The sequence below is a fragment of the Scardinius erythrophthalmus genome (assembly GCF_964197995.2).
Source record: "Scardinius erythrophthalmus genome assembly, chromosome: 3".
In the NCBI taxonomy this organism is placed as follows: Eukaryota; Metazoa; Chordata; class Actinopteri; order Cypriniformes; family Leuciscidae; genus Scardinius; species Scardinius erythrophthalmus.
The window spans coordinates 53,662,528-53,689,132 of record NC_138223.1 but is presented as its reverse complement, the minus strand read 5'-3'; the positions used below and the strand labels follow the sequence as shown (position 1 = coordinate 53,689,132).

Sequence of the window (26,605 nt, the reverse complement as noted above, 5' to 3'; positions counted from 1 at the left end):
TTGATGTCTGTGTTTTAAATGAATTTATCTGAATGTCTTTTGATCAGAACAATGTTTATTAAATATTTAGAATTATAAGTAAAGTACTGTTAATCATAGGTTGAAGAATCACTAAACTGCTGCTAACAAGTTAAACCAAACTATCTCAATAAGTTTCCTTTTTCAGATCACAGCATGATTATATCAAAACATAACCAACACTATAAGATAACATTTTACTTTGTTCATTTAACTGTTATAAATCAATAACAGCAGACAAACAACAGTAAATATTAAAGTAGACATATAATGGTCTAGAGCCCAACTAAAGCAAACACCCATCACCTTAATGGTAACTTACAATTTGTGATTTTCTTCTTCAGTGATTCTGCTTGTTAACATCAGGTGTCTTCAATAATGCTCAATCATCACTAAATTAATCACTTAATTATCTCCTCAGCCCTAAATGCCGCTTCATCTGAAAGCAGGTGATGGCGATTTACTACTAATCAAGGAACCGGCTTTACTGACGAGATGCGCATAACAATCTCACGATATATATCGCACAGCCCTATTCAATAGCAAACTTAAATTTATTTGAATAAATATCAAAAATCCAAAGGGTGCGCATTATGCCTGACACTACATGAACACGTTACAGTTGGTTTTATGACTGTACGTCGTTCTATTCAAATGCTATCGGAGTTAGAAACGTGTATACCAATGTCGTATACACTTTAGAGACGGTCCCTAAATCTGCGAATGTCCAATGTCAAGCCGTCTTTATGCCAGTCTATCACTGGGAAACGCTCAGCTTTGCGCGTTATTCTGAGTCCATCTGCTTGCCTGCGAGTTTGGTCTTTTATATCACTGTAATTAGTCCATTAAGATACGTTAAGCATTTTATATGTCCAGCAGGGGAATCCTGAAGTATTGAGGCAAACCCAATAGCCTGCATGAGGCACATCGCCACAATATAAAGTTAAGGCAACTAAACAACCAAGAAAAATATATGTCAACCTCAAAAATGTAACATTGGACCTGTACATCCGCATCGGGGGAATAACATTATAATCTCGTTCACGGTAGAGAAAGATGCATGTAGGCTACACAGGAAAAGTAACCGTGAAGACACTGAATTTAACATAAAACAGCCGTCATAATAATCACAAATACATTGCTGTAAATGAGTTTTATGAATGAATGACATGCTCTAATTTTGCTGGTCTTCGTCAACAACAAGCGCTTTTGCACCATCTGATGGTGAGGTTGACTAACAGCAGATGGAGAGTATGCTCGGCAATCTACTGCTTTTCCTGCAGTTCCTGGACGTCAATGTTGAATTTACTGTCGAATTTGAACCACTGAATTTGTGGAAGCGAATTTGCAAAGCTAAATAAAACGGACCGAAAATTGCCTGTTGAATATTATAGGTTGTATTTTTAAACAGTTTGAATATTTTGGAAGTGAAATATGAAAGGTGAATATGGATTATTGAATTTTTAATAATGAAAAGGTGTTTGAAATGTTTTTAATTTAAATATTCACAGCTTAAATATTCAACCATGTTGAATTTCAGCCCATAAAAATGCAAGCCCTAAAAATACAATGCATTAAAATGCAAGCATGGTTAATGCAATGCCTATTTTTTTCAAGTAGTGCAATTCAACAGGCTTTTTATTTCAAAAACATTTGACATTATTTTACTTCCATAACCTGAGAATAATCAAAATAAGGTTAAAGGTAGATATGCAGCATATAACAATATATATATACATATTTCATGGAGTGTTCAAATCATATTGTTTGTTACTTGGTTCGTTTCATATGTGAAACTTCAGCGTTCAGATTTTTCAAGGTGGAGGTCAGACTGATGATGATGTAGATGAAGAGAATCATGTTTAACTGCACAGTAAGAGAAACAACAGTAATTAATCTTTAATCACTTTTCCTTTTAACACAAAGTCATGATGAGAAATGTGCTTACTGCTAGTATGACGCAAACAGGTCCCTGAAAACTCCAGTTAAAGCCTTTATCCATTTTAATCCAGCACCTGTTTAGAGGAAGAAAAATAATGAAATGAACAAACATGAAGGATGAAGGTGTTGATCTCTGAGTCGTTCAAACTAAACTCACTTTTCACTTCCGTAGCCTTTAGGATTCACCCCAGCAGACACAGCCACCACAACCAGAGCAACCGTATATCCAATCACACACAGGAATCTACTGCTAAGCACCCCCCTCCTTTTGGAGCTGATCTGTGATAGGTTCTTCACACAGATGAAGAGCAGCACAGCTTCAATGAACATCCACACAAAGCCGGAGAGAAAGAGGAAGTGCAGCACACCTGCTATCACGGCACACAACACCTGGAGATCATGAGAGACGGTTATGATGATTCTCAGTGAGACTGTGCTGAGCTGTAGAGCTCCTTCATCATTCTCACCTGATGAGGGCGTATCAGGCTCAGGAACTGTTGTGTGAGCAGGAACAGAAGGTGAGCCAACAGAAGACTCACGCAGAGGTTGATTCGAGCCACATTATTCACTCCAGGACTCCATTGACAAAGGGCAAAGGTCAACAGGGTCAAACTGAAGAACACCAGCCCCACGATCACACACACCAAATTCAACACGTTCAGCTTTGAGTCGCTCTGAGGAAACATGTCAGAGTACATGAGTGCCAAATCTGTGCTGTTCTTCAATGCTCACTATAAATGTTCTCGTACCTCTGATGGGCGGCTGGTTTGCATGATGAGAGCGAATGTGGACAGATGAACACAGGAACACACAGTGTAGCTGCTGTTGGTCTCTAAAACAGAACAGCCATCTACAATCCACTCGCTGATGTTCCAGTACACACAGGACAGAGGACTGCCGGGCTCAAACTCCTGCAAAAAGAAGAAAGAACATGCAGAAAATAGTATAACACTGAATATTAGATGTTTTCAGATGTTCATCAGTTGTCAGGTTGGACAAAAACACATTTCAGTCTCTCACGCTGATGTGTTTGAGGGTGAAGTTGACTGGTTTAGTGAGTTTAGTGTTGGTGGTTTTGGGAAGAGTAACTGAGATCACAGTGGACATCATGGTGTTATTCGTGTCATTTGATGTGTTGAAGAAGTCTGGCTTCAGTAAATTCTCCATTGTGTTATAACTCATGAAAGCCACAGCAGCTGATCCTGTGTGACAGAAACAGAAGAAACTTGTACTGAACACATTAAAACCTTTAGTTAAATGTGGTTTAGTGATATATCTTCTAAAAATGTATTATTTAAAATGTTGTATTAAAACACATCTCACATACTTGTTTCATTGTTGTTCTTGGCGATCCCAATGAGATCGATGTCCACAGAAGAATTTGTCGTGACAAGTCGAGGGATTTTATCTAAGGTGACACTGGGTCCAACCATGAAGACTTCAACCTCTGATTTAGAAAATAAGCAGTTATGTTTTGTTTTTTGTTTTTATTAAAGTTGATTCAATTTGCACAAATGTGCAAAAAACAAAACAATAAAAAGACTAAAATAAAATAACTATTTAATCTAATTACTAGTTTGAACTAATCAGTTAACTTTGTACACAGCAAAATCCCCAGAGTTAAATTAAGTCAAGCTGGTAATGCTGTTTGTGGAGTTGTTTAATCCTCTTCTGCTGAGATCTTTAGAGTTGTAATGTCTTCTTTTATCTTTAGTTGATTCATCTTAGGGCAGGGAAGACCGGGGAGTGTTGCAACAGGGGATGGTTGCAACATGTCATTTTTCTCCAATCAGAAACAGGCTAGAGTGATGATACTCATACTGCACATGCACAGTTTGACCCTTCCCCCACCAAGAAGACAGTAGACATATTCAGCATCTGCTGCTGCATTTATTGAATAAAACTTGTTTTGGAGGTATGAAAGTAATTTTTTTCATGAGATGTATTTTTGTCATACAGTCCTGACATTTTGTATGAATTAATTAAAACTGTCAAAGTCAGTGTGTCATGGCTGATAGGTTTGGGGACAGTTGCAACAAGTTATAAATTGCATGTTTATTAAAAGTTTGTTGCATTGCAAATTGTTCAATTCTTCCTGTCTGGCACTGAAATATGGAGAGATTGAATAGCATCTGTAATACCTGCACACTGAATATATGTAGACCTATGTTCTACACATAAACAAACAAAACTCATTAACTGTTATTTGATAAATATCACTAAATAAATAAATAATAGGCTACGATAATATTATTGAAATAAATAATACTATAATATTATAGTAGGCCTAAAACAGTTAATATTTTCAGAATTCTATATGCTCATTGAGACAAAAAGCTAAAGTTAATTAGTGAAATTTAAAGTAATTTTAACATGTTGCAACCGTCCCATGGTTGTGTTGCAACTGTCCCCTGGGTTGGGGTCAGTTGCAACATCTGGCTTCTTCCAATTAAATAAATACTGTGAACGATATGTCATATATAATCATCTTTATATGGTATGGGTATCTAGCAGACAGATGCAAGTTTAATACACTGCTCAAAAAAATAAAGGGAACACTTTTTAATCAGAGAATAGCATCAAGTCAGTTAAACTCCTGGGATATTGATCTGGTCAGTTAAGTAACAGAGGGGGTTGGTAATCAGTTTCAGCTGCTTTAGTGTTAATGAAATTAACAGCAGGTGCACTAGATGGGCAACAGTGAGACAACTCCCAAAACAGGAATGGTTTTACAGGTGGAGGCCACTGACATTTTTTCCCTACTCATCTTTTCGGACTGTTTTTCACCAGTTTTGCATTTGGCTAGGGTCAGTGTCACTACTGGTAGCATGAGGCGATACCTGGACCCTACAGAGGTTGCGCAGGCAGTCCAGCTCCTTCAGGATGGCTCATCAATACGTGCCATTGCCAGAAGGTTTGCTGTGTCTCCCAGCACAGTCTCAAGAGCATGGAGGAGATTCCAGGAAGACAGACAGCTACTCTAGGAGAGCTGGACAGGGCGGTAGAAGGTCCTTAACCCATCAGCAGGACCGGTATCTGCTCCTTTGTGCGAGGAGGAACATGATGGGCACTGCCAGAGCCCTACAAAATGACCTCCAGCAGGCCACTGGTGTGAATGTCTCTGACCAAACAATCAGAAACAGACTTCATGAGGGTGGCCTGAGGGGCCGACGTCCTCTAGTGGGCCCTGTGCTCACTGCCCAGCACCAGGGAGCTCGATTGGCATTTCCCATTGAACACCAGAATTGGCAGGTCCGCCACTGGTGCCCTGTGGTTTTCACAAATGAGAGCAGGTTCACCGTGAGCACGTGACAGACAGGAAAGGGTCTGGAGAAGCCGTGGAGAATGTTATGCTGCCTGTAACATCGTTCAGCATGACCGGTTTGGTGGTGGGTCAGTGATGGTCTGGGGAGGCATATCCATGGAGGGTCGCATAGACCTCTGCAGGCTAGACAATGGCACCCTGACTGCCATTAGGTATTGGGATGAAATCCTTGGATCCATTGTCAGACCCTATGCTGGGGCAGTGGGTCCTGGGTTCCTCCTGGTGCACAACAATGCCCGGCCTCATGTGGCGAGAGCATGCAGGCAGTTCCTGGAGGATGAAGGAATGATACCATTGAAGGGCCACCACGCTCACCTGACCTACATCCAATAGAACACCTCTGGGACATTGTGTTTCGGTCCATCTGACATCACCTGGTTGCACCTCAGACTGTCCAGGAGCTCAGTGATGCGCTGGTCCAGATCTGGGAGGAAATACCCCAGGACACCATCCGTCGTCTCATTAGGAGCATGCCCCGACGTTGTCAGGCATGCATACAAGCACGTGGGGGCCATACAAACTACTGAGTACCATTTTGAGTTGCTGCAATGAAATTTCAGCAAAATTGACAAGCCTGCTGCATTATTTTTTCACTCAGATTTCCGGTGTCTTTGAATTCAATCCTCTGTAGGTTGATCATTTTCATTTCCATCAAACGATGTGGCATCCTTTCGTTCATAACACATTACCCAGTCCATATTAGTATAGATATCCAGCATTATCTTTTTCCACATTGAGATCTGATGTGTTTTCAAAGTGTTCCTTTAATTTTTTTGAGCAGTGTATATCCAAATTGGGTTGGTCTAGTCCCAATAGTCTCTGAGTAACTGAGAGAAATGCAAAAAGTGTTGCAACTGTCCCCGGTCTCCCCTACGTTTAAGTTTTTTAAAACTTTGCATTTTCAGGCACCCAAACTGACTCTTTGTTGTCGTGGAAACGAACGGCCAAAAATTATAAAAAGTTTTACGTTTTTAGCCGAGCCCAGGACTCTGATAGTGGGGGACTCCATAATCAGAAACATTAGCAGCAGGGATACAACTACGTGCTGCCTTCCACAAGCAACAACTTCTGATGTAAACAGGGAACTTCAGAACATTCTGATGAAACATAAGACTGCAAATCGACTCATCATTCATGTGGGGAAGAATGATATTCATAAAGAGCAGTCAGAACGCCTTAAGAAGGATTTCAATTGAACTTTTTTAAACACTTAAAAGACTGAAAGTTCAAACATTCATCAGTGGACCACTCCCAGCAAGAGGAACAAACAGGTTTTCACGGTTGCTTGGGCTAAATACATGGCTGCAAAAAACCTGCAATATAAAAGGAGTAAACTTCATTGACAATTTCAATCTTTTCTGGAGTTAGAGACAACTGTTTCATCGGGATGGCCATCACCCAAACAAACTTGGGTCAAGAGTGTTAAAGGACAATATCTACTTCTCCCTCAATCATCCTTCTGCAGTGTGTGCCAATCCACTCAATCTGAACGGTACACACACACCTGGACACAGTATGAATGACCACAGGACTTTACTTCAGCAGCAAAATGGACATGCGGTTGACATATCACATAAGGGCAATGATAACACCACTCCGCCACAACAACCTCTGCTCATGCACCCAGTCTCAGCTGAGCCCTGCCCACAGAGCTCCCCACAGACAGACATATTAGAACTGCTCCAAGATTCAGCACCCAAGGACATCTTCCTGGAAAACAGCCAGGGAAGCCAGGACAGCATATTACAGCCTCCGATAACACCAGAGCAACAGCCCCTTTCACCAGACACTTTTTCCCTCTCTCCAGCATCGCCACTTCTCTGCTTCTCACAGAAAATGGAAGAACTGGTGTGTGCTGGAACCAAACTATCCCACTCTTTTGCTGCAAGCCCCCAGATACCAACCAAAAAACGGCAGGCACCTCAACCACCAAAGCCTGCGGGCCCAGCTCGCCCTCCCCCATCCTCCTGTGAGAGCTCTTCGGCCTCTGCCACAACGCCAGGGCCCACACCCTCCTCCATCTGCTCGAGGTGAACCAAAAACAACTGATACCAGCTCTTAGTGATATGTGTCGGGTCTCCGCTCTGATAACAGTAACTTTCTCAAATGTTTACAGAACAAGCGGGAACCCAGTGTTCCTGTATCATCTGTTCATTCACATGTTAGAAAGTCTAAGGCCTTTAAAAGCCGTACAGCAAACCCATCTAATCTGGTGCCTATCACACGACAAACTAAGATTGTGGACACAAAAAGCAAGACTGTTAAGTTAGCACTTTTAAACATTCGCTCACTTAAAAATAAATCACTTCTAGTCAACGACTTAATAACCACAAACAACCTGGATTTTATGCTTCTAAATGAAACCTGGCTAGAAGACAGCTGCAGTGCAACAGTCCTCAATGAAACAGGCCCTCCTAACTTTACTTTACCTTTTTTAACTTTACTACCTTTTTACTAGTAACCAAAAGTCCAAATCATAGTCTCTGCTGCACCAAATTAACTGATATAAATACTAGTGTAGAACATTGCATAGAAACTGTGTCTATTCCTCGTTTAGTGCGATCAAATAATAAATCTACTGCAGGATCTAGGAAAAATCTAATTGTTATTAAAACAGAAAATGTTGCTATTAGTAAACAAAAACAATTTCTAAAGCTAGGTCTTTTAAACATTAGATCACTCACACCTAAGGCAGTTATTGTAAATGAAATAGTCACAGATAATAGCATAGATGTACTTTGCCTTACTGAAACCTGGCTTAAACCAAATGATTATTTCGGTCTAAATGAGTCTACTCCATCAGGATACTCCTATAAGCACGAGCCCCGTCTGATTGGTCGTGGCGGCGGTATTGCAACTATCTATAGAGATATTCTCAATGTTACTCAGAAAACGGGTGATAAGTTTATTTCATTTGAAGTACTTGTACTAAATGTTACGCTCTTAGATGATAGAAAAACATCCCTATTATCTTTAGCCTTGGCTACCGTATATAGACCACCAGGGCCTTACGCTGATTTCCTAAAAGAATTTGCAAATTTTCTCTCAGATCTATTGGTCAATGTCGATAAAATATTAATTGTTGGAGATTTTAACATACACGTAGATAATCAAAATGATACGTTAGGGGCTGCGTTTATAGACTTATTAAACTCCTTTGGGGTTAAGCAAAACGTTACCGGACCAACTCATCGTTTTAATCATACACTCGATTTAATTATATCACATGGAACCGATCCAACCGATATAGATATCATTCCGCAAAGTGATGATGTAACTGACCATTACATGGTAACTTGCATATTACGTACCCCGGTAATATATCATGCTGCGCCGCGTTATCGATTAGGCAGAACAATCCTTCCATCCACCATAGATAATTTTTCAAATTGCTTATCGGATCTGTCTCAGCTGCTGCCTGAACCTAAACAAACAGATGAACTAGACGAACTAACCAGCACTATGAGCACCGTTCTCTCTGGAAAATGGGATATTGTTGCACCTATGAGACTAAAAAAGGTCAGAGAGAAAATTAAAGCACCATGGTACAACAATACTACTCGTGTTCTAAAGAGAGAAACCCGTAATTTAGAGCGTAAATGGAAACAAACTAATTTAGAGGTTTTTAGAATCGCTTGGAAAGACAGTACGTCACGCTATAAAAAGGCCCTAAAAGCGGCCAGGGCTGAGCATCTCCGCAAACTAATAGAAAATAACCAAAACAATCCTAGGTTCTTATTTAACACCGTGGCTAGACTAACAAATAAACAAGCGTCACCTGAACAAAATATTCCGTTACAGTTTAGTAGTAATGATTTCATGAATTTTTTCACTGAGAAAATAGAAAACATCAGATCCACAATTGTAAACGTTCAATCTTCAATCGCGCCTTATAATTCAGCCTCGATTATCACCCCGCAAGAACAATTACAGTGCTTTACAACTATAGAACAAAAAGAGTTAAATAAACTTATCATTTCCTCTAAAACAACAACATGTTTATTAGATCCCATACCAACTAAACTATTGAAAGAAGTGTTACCTATAGTGGAAGAGCCTCTCCTCAATATTATTAACTCGTCTTTATCTTTAGGTCATGTTCCAAGAACATTTAAATTGGCAGTTATAAAACCTCTCATTAAGAAACCACAATTAGACCCAAATAACCTAGCAAATTATAGACTTCCTTTTATGTCCAAAATATTAGAAAAAGTTGTGTCCGCCCAACTGGGCTCTTTCTTGCAAGAAAATGACACCTATGAAAAGTTTCAGTCTGGGTTCAGGCCGCATCATAGCACTGAAACTGCGCTCGTTAAAATCACAAATGATTTACTCTTAGCTTCTGACCAAGGCTGTATCTCAATACTAGTTTTACTTGATCTTAGTGCTGCGTTCGATACTATAGATCACACAATACTCTTAGATCGGCTACAAAACTATACCGGTGTTCAAGGACAAGCATTAAGCTGGTTCAGATCATACCTATCTGACCGCTACCATTTTGTCTATTTAAACGGAGAAAAATCGATCATAACTCCAGTAAACTATGGAGTGCCGCAAGGATCTGTGTTAGGCCCTCTATTATTCTCAATATATATGCTGCCACTTGGAAATATTATAAGGAAACATGGAATTAGTTTCCATTGTTATGCTGATGACACTCAACTATATATTTCATCACGGCCGGATGAAAACGCTAAATTATCCAAATTGACAGAGTGTGTTAAAGATATAAAAGATTGGATGACGCACAATTTTCTTTTATTAAATCCAGATAAGACAGAGGTAATACTTATCGGTTCAAAAAACCGCCCACAAAACCTCTTACAATACAACTTTAACATAGTAGGGTGTCCTGTTACTTTATCCTCTACAGTAAAAGACCTGGGTGTTATATTAGATTGTAACTTGTCTTTTGAAAATCATATTTCATATGTTACAAAAACAGCCTTTTTTCACCTTAGAAATATTGCTAAATTACGTAACATGCTATCTGTTTCTGATGCAGAAAAGCTAGTTCATGCATTCATGACCTCGAGACTAGATTACTGTAATGCTATATTAGCTGGTTGTCCTGCATCCACAATAAACAAGCTACAGTTAGTCCAAAATGCCGCCGCTAGAGTTCTTACTAGATCAAGAAAGTTTGACCATATAACACCAATTTTATCATCACTACATTGGTTACCTATAAAGTTCCGTATTAATTACAAGGTATTGCTACTGACTTATAAAGCCCTAAACGGCTTAGCTCCAGTTTATTTAACGGATCTTCTATCGCCCTATAATCCATCGCGCTCTTTAAGATCACTAAATTCGAGGCTTCTGGTCATACCTAGGATATCCAGATCCACCAAAGGAGGGAGAGCATTTTCACATTTAGCACCAAAACTCTGGAATAGCCTTCCTGATACTGTTCGTTGCTCAGATTCGCTCTCCCAGTTTAAAACTAGATTAAAGACGCATCTCTTCAGCCAGGCATTCATATAATATTTTAATCTTACAGTTAAATCCGGTCTCTACTTCATAAACGCCAGAGGAGAACTGGCCCCCGACTGAGCCTGGGTTCTCCCAAGGTTTTTTTTTCTCCATTAGGTCACCTGATGGAGTTTTTTGGTTCCTTGCCACTGTTGCCTTTGGCTTGCTCAGTTGGGGATACTTAAATTGATTAATCGATTCACCAGTGCTATTGATCTGCATTACCAAACGTGGATGTTTTACACCAGAAACAAACACTGATGTACTATTTTATTTAATACTGTGAAGCTGCTTTGATACAATCTGTATTGTGAAAAGCGCTATATAAATAAAGTTGACTTGACTTGACTTGACTTACTTTTATGAGTGTCTGCAGAGCTGTAAAGAGAGGTGGGGGTCTAGCTGCTCTTTTTAAAGATATCTATCAATGTAAGCAAATATCATTTGGGAATTACCCTTCTTTCGAATAACTGGGTATTGTGTTAAAAGGTGCTCCACGCATTTTACTTACCATTATTTACAGGCCTCCAAAATATTCTCCAGCCTTTGCTGAGGACTTTACAGAACTGTTATCAACAATTACCTCAGAGTTTGACTGTTTTGCCATTGCTGGAGATTTTAACATCCACATAGATAGTGCAGAAAACAATATGGCAAAAGAAATCAAAACTGTTTAAAAAACTTTTGATCTGACTCAGCATGTACATGGACCCACACACAATCGTGGACACACTCTAGATTTACTTATCAGTAAGGGTCTACATTTCATCGATTGTTATTAAGGATGTAGCACTGTCTGATCATTTCTGTATTTTCACTGAAGCTAGATCTGTGTGTGTCAAGAAGAGATGCTTAAATGAGAACACTAGAGTGCTATTTATGAAGGCTATATCCTTAACGCCAAGCATATCTGCAGACTCTGTTGATTTTCTCCTTGATTCTTTTAACTCAAAAGTTAAAAGTGTAATTGATGATATTGCTCCTGTTAAAGTCAGGAAGAAGAGTGGCAGACAAAAAGCACCTTGGAGAAACTCAACAGCAGTGCAAAATATGAAAAGACAATGCTTACAAACTTGTAGTCCATTATAACATCTACAAAGACAGCCTTCATGCTTTCAATATGGAACTAGGCAAAGCTAGACAGACTTTCTTCTCAAATATAATAAACAGCAATTTAAACAACACATGCACTCTTTTTGCTACTGTAGAGAGACTGACAACCCCCCCAAGCCAGATTCCCAGTGAAATGCTCTCAGACAGCAAGTGCAGTGAGTTTGTAATAATATCAGAAAGGTGATCAGCACATCCTTGAGTTGCACTGAGGTCAGACAGATCAAACCACCTGAGAAAGTAGTTACTATGTCTGATTTCAAAGAAATTGATGGCAAAATTTTGGAAGAAACCGTACAGCACCTTAAAACATCAACCTGCGCTCTTGACACACTTCCCACATCTTTTTTCAAAAGTGTGTTAAACAGTTTAGAAGCAGATCTTCTAGAAGTGGTAAATGCCTCACTTATCTCTGGGAGTTTTCCAAACTCCCTGAAAACTGCAGTTGTCAAGCCCCTCCTGAAAAAGAGCAATCTGGATAAGACCATATTAAGCAATTATAGACCAATCTCAAATCTTCCTTTCATAGGCAAGATCATTGAAAAAGTTGTCTTCAATCAGCTGAACAAATTCTTATGCTCGAATGGATACTTTGACAATTTTCAATCTGGTTTCTGACCGCACCACAGCACAGAGACAGCGCTCATAAAGATAATAAACGATATTCGCTTAAATACTGATTCAGGCAAATTATCTGTGCTGGTGCTACTCGACCTCAGTGCTGCATTTGACACTGTCGATCATAACATACTTCTGGACAGGCTGGAAAACTGGGTGGGGCTTTCTGGGACAGTCCTAAAATGGTTCAGGTCATACTTAGATGGGAGAGGTTATTATGTGAGCATAGGAGACCATAAGTCTGAGTGGACATCCATGACATGCAGAGTCCCTCAAGGCTCAATTCTTGCGCCACTCCTGTTCAACCTGTATATGCTCCCAATGAGACAAATAATGAGAAAGAACCAAATCTCTTACCACAGCTATGCAGACGACACACAGCTCTACTTAGCCCTATCGCCTAACGATTACAGCCCCATTGACTCCCTGTGCCAATGCATTGATGAAGTCAAAAGTTGGATGTGTCAAAACTTTCTTCAGTTAAACAAAGACAAAACTGAAGTCATTGCGTTTGGAAACAAAGATGAAGTTCTCAAGGTGAACGCATACCTTACTCTAGGGGTCAAACAACTAAACATCAAGTCAGGAATCTTGGTGTGACACTAGAGTCAGACCTTAGTTTCAGTAGTCATGTCAAAGCAATAACTAAATCAGCATGCAAGAATTAGATGCTTTGTTTCCAGTCAAGACTTAGAAAAACTAGTGCATGCTTTCATTACCAGCAGGGTGGATTATTGTAATGGACTCCTCACTGGCCTTCCCAAAAAGACCATAAGACAGTTGCAGCTCATACAGAACGCTGCCGCCAGGATTCTGAGCAGAACCAGAAAATATGAACATATTACGCCAGTCCTCAGGTCTTTACACTGGCTCCCAGTTAAATTTAGGATTGATTTTAAAGTATTATTACTGGTATATAAATCATTCAATGGCCTAGGACCTCAATATATTGCAGATATGCTCACTGAATATAAACCCAACAGATCACTCAGATAATTAGGATCATATCAGCTAGAAATACCAAGGGTTCACTCTAAGCATGGTGAGTCTGCTTTTAGCTATTATGCCAGCCGCAGCTGGAACCAGCTTCCAGAGGAGATCAGATGTGCTCCTACTGTAGTCACTTTCAAATCCAGACTCAAAACACTTCTGTTTAGCTATGCATTTAATGAATGAGCACTGTGCCACTGTTTGTCCGACTCTTTGTACTGTACTGTATTTTATTTTTCTAAACTGTTTTAATTATTCATATTTCTTTTTATTATTTTAATTTCTTCTATGTAAAGCACTTTGAATTGTCATTGTGTATGAAATGTGCTATATAAATAAACTTGCCTTGCCTTGCCTTGCCTTGAAAACGGTGTCGTGTAAACAGATCCTAAGGCTGTGGCTGAAGATATGATTGAATGCTCAATCATATCTTAATTAATCACTTAATTATCTCATTAACTTTAACACTTTTAACACTCTTTAGATTGGGACAATATGTACTCTGAGGAGTGTTGATTTAACCCAGTGGGCATTTGATGTCAATTTAACATCAATATGACATCAAATTGATGTCAAAATTACGTCAAGAAATTGGTCAAAAATGAAAGTCAAATTGATGTCAAAGTGTTGATGTCAATTTGATGTCAAGATTTGACCTCTGCTGATGTCATTTTGCCAAACAAAAAGGTGAAACGCATGGCCGTACACTTATTACCAGCTTCACTTACACTAACCAAATTTACAATTTGACTTTCCTTTTTGACCTATTTCTTGACCTAATTTTGACATCAAGGTGCCCGCTGGGAACTCTGTGTGCCTGTAACGTTGTAGTAATCATGAAGACATTGATTAGCTTGTTCAGGTGTGTTTGATTCGTTTTGGAGCTAAACTCCAGGAAAGTGGATCTCGTGGTCCAGAGTTGAGAACCCCTGCGCTAGACTATATAAACTATATCATATATAAGCTCAGTTTCATCATCAATAATAACAGTTTTTTATATAAACTATATCATATATAAGCTCAGTTTCATCATCAATAATAACAGTTTCTCCACTCACCAACAGCAGCAAGAGTAAAATTGACTCTGTCATGTGTGTCTGTCGGCTTCACCAATGTAGAGATGAGTTTCTCGTTGGTTTTTATCACACGGTTTCCGTTGGAGGCTAGTACAGCTAGGCTGACTGATGATAAAGACTCTGAAATCTCTCCTGAAGCGTTGAGGACCATATTCAAAATATCGGTCACATTCTAATTTATTGATCAGAAAAAAAAAAATACTTTAAATGTAAATGTAAATGTATTAAGAAATTAATCACACCTGCAATGTCAATAATGTAACTGACAATTACTTTTGATTTGATTATTTTATATATATATAAAAAAAAATATCTTGAGGACTTACAGTCAAAGGAAGCTCTTGAGCTGTAATGTTCTCGATCTGCTCTAGAAGATTTTGAAGCTTTTCAGTCTGACTCTGAAATCAAAATTGAGAAGACAGAATTTGAGGATGTGTGAGTGATGACTTTAACCGGGTATGCTGAGTGCCTCTGAAATGAGACACAGACAGTGTTTTTGAACGAATTTCTTTAACAAATGATTCAATGACATATTTTTTTTAAACATTTGTCACCACCTACTGGTGGAAATAAAAACACTTTTCCAAAGGTGCTTTTCAGTATTTTGCTCGCTACAGTGGACAGTGTTTGTATCCAAACCAGTGCCGACCCGAGCCTTTTGGGGGCCCTAAACAGAATTTGATTTGGGGGCCCCCTCCCACCACGCGGAGTCACCTGTGCTTGACGATTAATGACACAAATATTACGCTATAATGTTACATTATAAATGAATACAATGAGGTTACACACACCGCTATGAGGCGCCACGTAGGATTTAAATCAAACTTCGCTTATCAATACATACATAACACACGTGCATATACACCTATAAATTACTCGCATATACATGTATACTATTGGATGTTCAAAATACATATATGAAATACACGTGCACACTAATATGAAATCCATACCAATACATATTATGTTAGTCATGAATACATATACACTTGTGAATAACTTGCATATACATATAAACTTGACGCACGCATACACCTATAAACACTCGCACATACATATATACTTCCATGCATATACACCTATAAACACTCGCACATACATATAAACTTCCATGCATATACACCTATAAACACTCGCACATACATACGCTGTAAGAAAAGTTTAATTCCATCACACTGTAAAGTGTTTTTAGATATTAGCCTACATATAGATTACAAATACCAAAGATTTTACATATAAACTGGGTCAGCATACTGTTAATTACAGTTAGTACCATGGGAAGTATAGGGGTGCTGATGTGACCCCTGGAGTGGAGCCCATGAAGAAATATGGTTGGGGATAAAAGTTCACACAAACAAAACCAAAAAACTGTGGTGTTTAGCCTATAGGCATACATATTACGTGTGTTTGTTTTTATTTATGCAGTATTATAAAATACCCATATTATAACAAATAAATAAAATATATTTGGAAATTGCCCTTTAAAACGAAGGCTCAGTTTGTGGTTCACAATTGTTTGATTAAAAACAACAAAAACAATAAAACAAAGACAAAGTCACTTATATCAAACACTTTTTTATTGATATTTTTGTTAACAGAAGATATATCTAGCACCTTTAATTGCCTCCGCTATCATCCTGTCAATCATCTGTCTCATTCTCGCGGGTCGCGGATATGATTACAGTTTCAGTAAAAATGTATTTCACCATCATCGGTACCCACCCTCAGCCGATTGGCATTACAGTATTTGCAATCACCATCCCGTGGCAAAACGGAGCGTCTAAAAGAAAAGTTCTGACTGCTGATCTGAACATTGGTCCGGTGAGCCTCTCCCGCTCGGCGCTGTCAAGCGGATTTAACTCCGCACAGCTAAATAAAACAGGCTGGTGGCAGACTAATAATTAATATTTTTGATGTAAAGATTTCTGTGAAATGCGTAAAGTTACACAGAAGAAAGCCCACACAGCAAAAACTCCAGTGTTAAATTAACACTCCTGGGAGTGTATATGAGTCCACTCTCAAAAGTGTAAAGTGTTAAAATATGAGTGTTAAATGAACACTCAACGGTGTTAAAGTTAATGAGATAATTAAGTGATTAATTTAGTGATGATTGAGCATTATTGAAGACACCTGATGTGAAGCAGAATCACTGAAGGAGAAAATCTCAAATTGTAAGCCACCGTTATGGTGATGGGTGTTTGCTTTAGTTGGACTCTAGACCATTATACATTTACTTTAGATTTTGTTTGACTGTTATATCTTATAACTGCCAGATGAGCAAAGAAAAAAAAAGTGATCCGATGGTGTTGGTTATATTATGACAATCATCATTTGAACTTGATCACTGAACTCATTAAGACCCTTATTTCTGACTTAGATTTATGTTGTTGGTTACAGCATAACTGTGAATCTGCATAAATATCCAGAATTATAGATGTAATACAAAGGATATCTTAAAAGTTGATTTGAAAAAAAAAAATCATTCTTTTAGGCACATACAGATGTCAAGATTCAGTCTATGCATCTCAACAATGGTGAGGAGCAGAATATTCAATTAGGAAAAGTACATTACATAGACAATTCAGATCCTAATTTATTCATACCGCAATGCATGATGGGAGCCATTAATGAGTTGTGATTGGTGGCAGCCACTGCAACATGCTTTATTATTGTCACCATTGTTGAGATTCATAGGCTGATTATTGATGTCTGTGTTTTAAATAAATTTATTTGAAAGTCTTTTGATCAGAACAAAGGTTATGAAATATTTGTGGATTATATGAAAAATACCGAAAATCATAATGTAGAATCACAGAGCTGCTGTAACTATCTCAATAAGTTTTGTTTTACGGATCACAACATGATTATGTCAAAACATAACCAACACCATCCGATCACATTTTTTCACATCTTTGTTCATCTGACTGTTATAAATCAATAACAGCAGACAAACAAAATCTAAAGTAAATATATAATGGTCTAGAGCCCAACTAAAGCAAACACTGATCGCCATAACGGTAACTTACAATTTGAGATTTTCTCCTTCAGTGATTCTGCTTGTTAACATCAGGTGTCTTCAATAATGCTCAATCATCACTAAATTAATCACTTGATTACCTCATTAACTTTAACACTCTTGAGTGTTCATTTAACACTCATATTTTAACACTTTACACTTTTGAGAGTGGACTCATATACACTCCCAGGAGTGTTAATTTAACACTGGAGTTTTTGCTGTGCAATAGGACCTGCCCTGTACAGTTTAAGAATCTGTAGCCATAGTACTAGAGGACTATTATTTTGTTGAACAGACCCGAGCAACAACTGATGACGTCACATGCTCAGACTTGCTTGACCAATCGGCGTAAGGGGGTGTGTCAGGCCACCCACATGTGGAAAACGAATTTTGAAGTCATTTATTCGTTTTTTGCCTGTGAACTAAAAAACGAAAAATCCAGCCGAAATCTCGTTTTTTTTTTTTTTTTTTTACAAAAAAATGAATAAAGGGGCGTTTTCTCGTTTATGCTTATTTCATTTCAAATTGGAAAACAAACTATCAAAATTACACAAATGACTTCTACACTGAAATGCCTTCCGGTTACACTGAAATGCCTTCCTTTTACACTGAAATGCCTTCCGGTTACACTGAAATGCCTTCCTTTTACACTGAAATGCCTTCCGTTTGCACTGAAAAGTTCACGCACATCCACATATGAAATCACTCGCATATACATATATACACAAAGCATGCATCCACGTTTTATTTTGAATGTGCGAGTGTTTATAGGTGTATATGCATGGAGGTTTATATGTATGAGCAAGTGTTTATAGGTGTATATGCTTGGAAGTTTATATGTTTATGCGAGTATTTATAGGTGTATACGTGCCTCAAGTTTATATGTATATGCAAGTTATTCACATATGCATTCATGACTAACATAATATGTATTGGTATGGATTTCATATTAGTGTGCACGTGTATTTCATATAAGTATTTTGAACATCCAATAGTATACATGTATATGCGTGTAATTTATAGGTGTATATGCACGTGTGTTATGCATGATAAGCGAAGTTTGATTTAAATCCTACATGGCGCCTCATACACCGCGCCTCACACACACACACACCATATTCCAGCATTGCAATTCTTGATATCACAGCCTGTTCATTATAGCCGTAATAAATATATAATAATAAAATAGTCAACCAAACAAAATTACACTGCTCTGTTTAAATAGTCAGTAGTACAATTTGTACCATTCATGGTAAGCACCGCTCCACTGTGATGTTTCCAAGCACATTTTTGCGTGTGAAGAGGATGATTTTTTCCGTCAATATTGGAACGTGAGTGAAGTACAAAGAAGCTTATAATAAAGAATATTTTACCATCCAAATACATCGCGAATGTTGAAACATTTTGATTCTAATGAGAGAGATACGTGAGCCCAATGCCGCTTACTTTTACTTTCGCTTTAAATTATTTTGTTTTGGCTTGTTTATAGTTACTTTTTTATTCTTGTTCTGTTCTGAATGCCATTAAATTTAAAGGATAAATCATTGATTTAAATGTCAATCATCAATCACTGATCAAACATTACCGTGACTTTGCACACGAATTGTCTGCACGCGAGGTTATGCGTATGACTCAAACACTGGCAGATACAGCAGCAGTTGTAGGCAGGTATATTGATCATGAAATCAGAAATTTACTTGTCTTGAATTATTCATTCATTCATTCATTCATTCATGTCACTTGTTTATGTTAATTAATTTGTAAAAAATCATCATCACAAACTTTTGTCACAGAAGTACTGTAATAAAAGTATATGTTTGTACAGGTTATGGACAGTTACGTATTTCCAACATTTTATTATGTAAGCTTTATGTTACTCCTCAAATAACAAGAGAATTTGTAGTAATTTATAGTGTTAATTAATTAGCGAGTCCACAAGCTCATTCTTTCAATTGGCTTTTGTATGCAGAGTATTCACAGCTTATATGGACTGAATGCCCCATAAACCATCAGCAATTATTAGAAAAGCACATTCATATTTCAGATTACACAAATATTTAAAATGCACATGTTATTGCACTGCTTCAGTTTGGACTATTAATGATAGGACTCTCTACAACTTCAATTTCAGAAACTCAACTTACGTTGCGTCCTTCCAGCAGTGTTATATTTATACCTGCAATGACAGAAATCAGAATGAAGACAATAATATAATAAACTGCAAAACTTAAAAAAAATTACTATTTTATTAAGCAGCAATTTCAGCAAGATTGTGGATTCAGCAAGATTTCAGTGGTGCGTACCTCCTTCTGCGTACCCCTTCTCTTCCACTTAGACTTCAGTCATACCTTTTCCATTAAGGGACAATATTTGCCCCCTACATTTATTTCCCAGTGCTTTTTTTACCTTTATGAATAACTTTATGAAATAAAAAATGTTTTCAATGAAAAATGTTCAATAGAGCAATATGCAATGACAGAAAAACAAAGTGATACTTTGAAATATTAAACTAAAACCAGTAAGTCAGTGTCTTCTCAATGAGCGAGTCATTGAGTCATTCTTACATTCAGTAACAAAGCAACTAGCTGTATTTATAAATGAATCATTGAATGATTGACTCACAATTTTTCAAAGCTGCAGAATTGTTTACGAAACACCGGTGTGTGCTGTAGTTCTGATGTGTCCTTCGTTGGAACTATTATTTTGTTGCAAAATAGATTAAGTACTGACAGTACTGTGTTTAAAATACACGTTTTGTGTTTCAGATTTTGTTGACCTGTTGTATGATAATCAATGTCACGTTTGCCATCATGTGGATATTTGGGAGCAATTGCATTCTTGCTAATTATCAACATTAAATACAACAACTCGCACAAGGTGTTTTTGTATCAAAGAAAGTTTGAGTCTTAAATTTCTCACTCTGTGTCTATATTTGTTCTTCATGTGAGTACGTACTAAATCCCCACTTTTAGTGCGTTGTCAAGAACGACAGTAATGTAGCGCAGCAATACTCTGCAGGCAATCTGTCATATGCTCACTGCCTGTCACTTATCACTTATCAACAGATAAGTAGGAGTCAAAATGAAAGAAAGATTCAATTTGTGAAATATTGATCCAACACACATAAAAAAGTACAATATTGGAAAATCAACCATGTGACCATGTGAGGAGATGACCAGAAATTGACCTATCGGTAAGCTCCGCCCCCCTTAGTTACGGTTGCTAACTCGAACAAACAAACGGAGTGGCTAACTGTCTTACAATTAGTGGTGGGCGATATTGCAAATTTCGGTATCAATCCGAGTAAATACAGGGCCAGTATCGCCGATATCGATACCGATACCAATACTTTTTTCATTTTAAAAGCATGCACTTGAACTTGTATGCACTTTCCTGTGCTAGAGCAGTGTGTCATGATTTATGAGGTGAATGCATCATTAATATGCTAAATCTGAATACATTTTCATGACTACTAAATATTTTTTGATTTGTGCTCTCAACTTTTACAAAACTACCCTAAGTATAATACTAGCCTAATAGTACTAGCCTACACAATAAATTCCAACACACACACACACACACACACACACACACACTCTAACATCAAGAATCAGCTTATGAATCACAACAATGGTTACATGCTTCATGCTGCAATGCATGCTGGGAGCCATTAGTTTTATAATATGGTGGCTCCCAGCATGCATTGCTGCAGGAAGCATGTCACCATTATTGAGATTCATATGCTAATTCTTGATGTCTGTGTGTGTCTTAAATAATTTGCTCCACAATGTTTGCAAAAAAAAAAAAAAAACATTCAGAATGTCTGTTCAGTGGCAAGAAATTATCATTGGTGAAAAAGTTATCTTTTAATAACAAATACCATTTGTTATACCAATTTATGAGATTAGTGAATTGTTCGACTTCATGATGGTTAAAACTATATCACTTGATCATCTTTGTTTCTGGCATACTTTGTAACAAAATTATGTGTTTTGGTAAACACTGTCACAAAGACCACAAACTTGCATTGCAAAGCCAAGAGTCAAACTGCCCAACTAAAGCAAACACTGATCACCATAATGGTGAATTTACTAAAACATATTATTTCCAATAAAACATCAACATCTACACCTCTATTAATTGTCAATAACTAGTTGTTAATAAGTGAAGCTGGTAATGCTGTTTGTGGAGTTTAATCCTCCTCTGCTGAGATCTTCACAGATTTAATGTCGTCTTTTATCTTCAGTTAATTTCATCTCCAGAAGTCAGTTGTAGTTCTTGTGTTTCTCTTTTCTTCAGTGATTCTGCTCGTTATCATCAGGTGTCTTCAATGCTCAATCATCGCTCAATTAAACACTTAATTATCTAATTAACTCTAACACTGCTTCAGTGTTACTTTTAACACCCTGCTGGTGGTTCCCATATGAACACCGAGCGGTGTTAAATTTAACACCAGGGAATTTACTGTGTACTGTTCAAAAGTTTGGGGTCTGTAAGATTTTTAATTCTCTTCTGCATTTATTTGATCAAAAATACTGTAAAAACTGTAATATTACAATTTAACATAAGCTATCTGTTTTCTATGTCATAGTAAACTGTAATTTATTCATGTGATCAAAGCTGAATTTTCGACATCATTACTCCAGTCATGATGATAATTCATTCTAATATGCTGATTTGCTGCTCAGGAAACAATTTGTTGAATTGTTGAAAACAATTTCATATTTTTGTGTAAACCATGATACATTTTATGCTTTAAAGTTGAAAGAACAGCATTTATATGAAGTAGATTTTTTTTTTAACAGTGTAAAAACCCTTGAATGTCACTTTTGATCAATTTAATGCATCGATCCTTGTTGAATAAAAATATTAATTTCATTAAAAAAATCTTACTGATGTCAACATTTTGAACCGTTATGTACACTTTTGGTTTGTTTTATTGTGAAATAACTCCCGATTGTTTCTCTGTCATCCAAGCAAGGCTTCGTTTCCCAAACGCACTGGGCCTGTGAGCTCAGCGAAGCACCAGCATCGAATGCTCTCTGTGATTGATTGGTTTCGTCTTGTATCCAGATGACTAGGAGAAAAAGTTCTATCCTACACAATTATCCTACACACACACATATTGCACACTGAACGGCATTATAGAGAAAATAATTGTGCCTTATGAGATCAATGCACTGTGTTGTCATTCATAAAAGGACATCATAGGGGAGACCGGGGACAGTTGCAACACTTTTTGCATTTCTCTCAGTTACTCAGAGACTATTGGGACTAGATCAACCAAATTTGTATATATTAAACTTGCATCTGTCTGCTAATTACCCATACCATTTAAAGATGATTATATATGACATATCGTTCACAGTATTTATTTGAATGGAAGAAGTCAGATGTTGCAACTGACCCCAACCCAGGGGACAGTTGCAACACAACCATGGGACGGTTACAACATGTTAAAAATACCTTAAATTTCTTTTAGCTTTTTGTCTCAATGAGCATATAGAATTCTGAAAATATTAACTGTTTTAGGCCTACTATAATATTATAGTATTATTTATTTCTATAATAATATTATTGTAGCCTATTATTTATTTATTTAGTGATATTTATCAAATAACAGTTATTGAGTTTTGTTTGTTTATGTGTAGAACATAGGCCTACATATATTCAGTGTGCAGGTGTTACAGATGCTATCCAATCTCTCCATATTTCAGTGCCAGACAGGAAGAATTGAACAATTTGCAATGCAACAAACTTTTATTAAACATGCAATTTATAACTTGTTGCAACTGTCCCCAAACCTATCAGCCATGACAGACATCATATGCCTGCTAGACACACTGACTTTGACACAATGCTAACTATGTCACTTAGAAGTCAACAAAACAATAATTCAAACTAAGTAAGTTTTGATTAATTCATACAAAATGTCAGGACTGTATGACAAAATTACATATCATGAAAAATGTACTTTCATACCTCCAAAACAAGTTTTGTTCAATAAATTCAGCAGCAGATGCTGAATATGTCTACTGTCTTCTTGTTGGGGGAAGGGTCTAACTGTGCATGTGCAGTATGAGTGTCATCACTCTAGCTTGTTTCTGATTGGAGAAAAATGACATGTTGCAACCATCCCCTGTTGCAACTGACCCCTGTCTCCCCTACCTATTATGAAACAGCGCGTCTGTCATAACTCCACTGAAATCTCCATGTTAAGCAAGCGTTCACAATATAACATCCATCTGCAGTTTTTACACGTTTTTAAACATATTACATATGAGAAATATTGATATTCCGTCGGATTTTGTATAAAATAATCATCAATCCTATTGTTTTTCAATAATTGCGCACGCAGCGCGATTCTACTATGGAAAAAGCATACGCGATCAGGGCAGTTAGAGTCTCGTGTGTAAAACAAACCCACACATATTATGATTAATATGATTAATCATATATATTATGATTAAAATGGAATTTTGATTTTGTGATGAAAATTCTCTGTCTGTTTTTTTTTTTTTTTTTTTTGCTTCTTCGCCATTTTGAATTTATACATTTCTCATATTTGTGTTATTGCTACTATTTGTGTTATTGACCTTTCAGTAATAAAAAAAAAAGACTTAAAGGGATACTTCAGGATTTAGCATTAAGCTTTGTATTAGTAGAAAACCTGTAGTATTTTCGAATTACCATGCTTTCCACCCTCATATCCCTCTGAGACAAGAGATTTATGTATTTTTTGTCTGGAAAAAATCCTCCGATGACGCGATGTCGTCCTTTTGCGTCATCAGAGGATTTTTTGGCCAGAGGCGAGAGACTACAGCCAGTAGAAGGCGTTGTTCCGCATGTTTTCAGCCCGCCCATAGAGGGTGGGATCTCACTCACAGAGTGTACACAGAGTGTCAGCCGTCTTTCTTTGGAAGCTAAGCTAGCAGGCTCTTGTTCTGTGGAGAAAGCTGAGTAGTAGGAGAAAGCTGAGTAGTAGGAGAAAGCTGAATAGTAGGAGAAAGCTGAGTAGTAGGGGTTACCATCCTCTTTTTCCCTATGTCCGGCCGTCGAGATCATCCAAAATGTCCGGGATTCAGCTTTTGCTTTCTGCGGTCGCCATTCATTGTTTACATGCACACCTTTTGTTTCAATCTAACTGAATTCATTCCGATTGGTGAATCTGAACATGAACGCTAAACAAGTGATCGCTTGATGTGCGTTTTACCATTGCTAAGAAAATTCCCGCTCCTCTGTGAGAGATACGAGACCGGCGCGTCTCACGTGTTTCGCTCATCAGTAATCGTGTCACCGGCCTCGCGCCGTTCTCCCTCAGCCTCGTCCTGCTCGCCACAGTAAACATAATGAATGGCGACTGTAGAACACAGAAGCCGAATCCCGGACATTTTGGGCGATCTCGAAATCCCAGGCAGACTCGTCACAGAGACTCACTAGTAGTCTAGTCTTGTTCTTTAACTGCGCGCTCTTACCGGTAGGCGTGGCTTGGGAGTGGCCTCCTAGGGCAGCGAAGCAAGTGCATTCTGGGAGTTGTTGTCTTTCATCCACATAAGCCAAAAAATACATTTTCTGGCTTTTCTCAGTCTAGAAGGCTCCAAATTCAAAAATAATTTGTCTATAAATATTAATATAATAATTATAATAAATAATAATTAATAATGTCTTCTACATAAATGACCCATTTTAAATACACATTCATCCAGAGGTGGAGTATCTCTTTAAGATTATTGTGGGAGTATTTTTGTATTTTCAAAATACTAATTACTTATTTTATTTTATTTAAATACATTTTCACATCAGTATTTTGTATTTTATTTTGTTACATTTCATGAGCCAGTATTTGTAGTTTGTAACAAAATAGTTTTTGATGTATTTGTGCCCACCTCACCCAGTGCTATTCCAGAGTTACATTTTAACACACATTGTGTGCACAATATACACAACATGTGTCAAAATACCATCAACACATGCTGTGTGTTGTTTTTTAACACATCTCTTTTTAGAGTGTGTGATTGGGCGACACAGAAACAGCCGTTAATCTCGTAAATTCGATATAAAATAGGTAAGAATAGATTTGTTTTCATCATGATTTTTATTAATTGTAGAGTGTTTCATATCTACCAGATAAAATATGTGTATTTATTTCCTCTGCCAACACAAATGTTTTCCCATCAGTAAATAACACATGTATGGTGTCAACTTATCCAGAGCGTGAGAAAAAAAAAACACATTGTGTGCAAAAATCTACACAACATGTGTCAAAATGCTATCTACACAGTCACATGTGTTGTTTTTTGACACATCTCTTTTTGCAATGCGGTTTGTGCTGTAGTTCTGCTTTTCTCTTTCGTTGGAACTATTGTTTCGTTGCAAAATAGAGTAAGTACTGATAGTACTGTGTTTAAAATACACATTTTGTGTTTCAGATTTTGTTGACCTGTTGTATGATAATCAATGTCACGTTTGCCATCGTGTGGATATTTGGGAACAATTGCATTCTTGCTCATTATCAACTTTAAATACAACAACTCGCACAAGGTGTTTTTGTATCAAAGAAAGTTTGAGTCTTAAATCTCTCACTCTGTGTCTATATTTGCTCTTCATGTGAGTACGTACTAAATCCCCACTTTTGGTGCGTTGTCGAGAACGGCAGTAATGTAGCGCAGCAATACGCTGCAGGCAATCTGTCATTTGCTCACTGCCTGTCACTTATCACTTATTAACAGATAAGTAGGAGTCAAAATGAAAGAAAGATTCAATTTGTGAAATATTGATCCAACACAAAAAAAGTACAATATTGGAAAATCTGGATTCTGTCCAGTCTCAGCAAACACGACAGACACTAAATCAGGGCAAATGAGAGATTTAATATCCCAAAGTATCTTTATGGCACAGCAGTACTGATGTCCATCCTTGAGTCTCTGTTATAGTGACAGTATGGGCTGTTTAGTCTAATTTAAATCATGTCAGCTAAGTTTTGTATGTTGTTACACAGCTTCTATTAATGCTTCACTGATGTCAAGGGTGTGG

General features: G+C 37.5%; 1 protein-coding gene across 1 annotated transcript in view; it reads right to left on the bottom strand.

Annotated features, from left to right (window-relative positions):
* The window catches only part of LOC308687450 (uncharacterized protein), a 77,706-nt gene that overhangs the window by 5,539 nt on the left and 45,562 nt on the right, over positions 1-26,605 (bottom strand). The window contains exons 9-18 of the mRNA XM_081360013.1: positions 19,717-19,748; positions 14,883-14,954; positions 14,539-14,728; positions 3,287-3,406; positions 2,980-3,161; positions 2,709-2,870; positions 2,427-2,633; positions 2,117-2,349; positions 1,967-2,033; positions 1,793-1,884 (exon numbers count right to left, since the gene is read on the bottom strand). Coding sequence (XP_081216139.1) covers positions 1,793-1,884; positions 1,967-2,033; positions 2,117-2,349; positions 2,427-2,633; positions 2,709-2,870; positions 2,980-3,161; positions 3,287-3,406; positions 14,539-14,728; positions 14,883-14,954; positions 19,717-19,748 — 1,357 coding nt within the window. The remainder of the gene's footprint in view (positions 1-1,792; positions 1,885-1,966; positions 2,034-2,116; positions 2,350-2,426; positions 2,634-2,708; positions 2,871-2,979; positions 3,162-3,286; positions 3,407-14,538; positions 14,729-14,882; positions 14,955-19,716; positions 19,749-26,605) is intronic.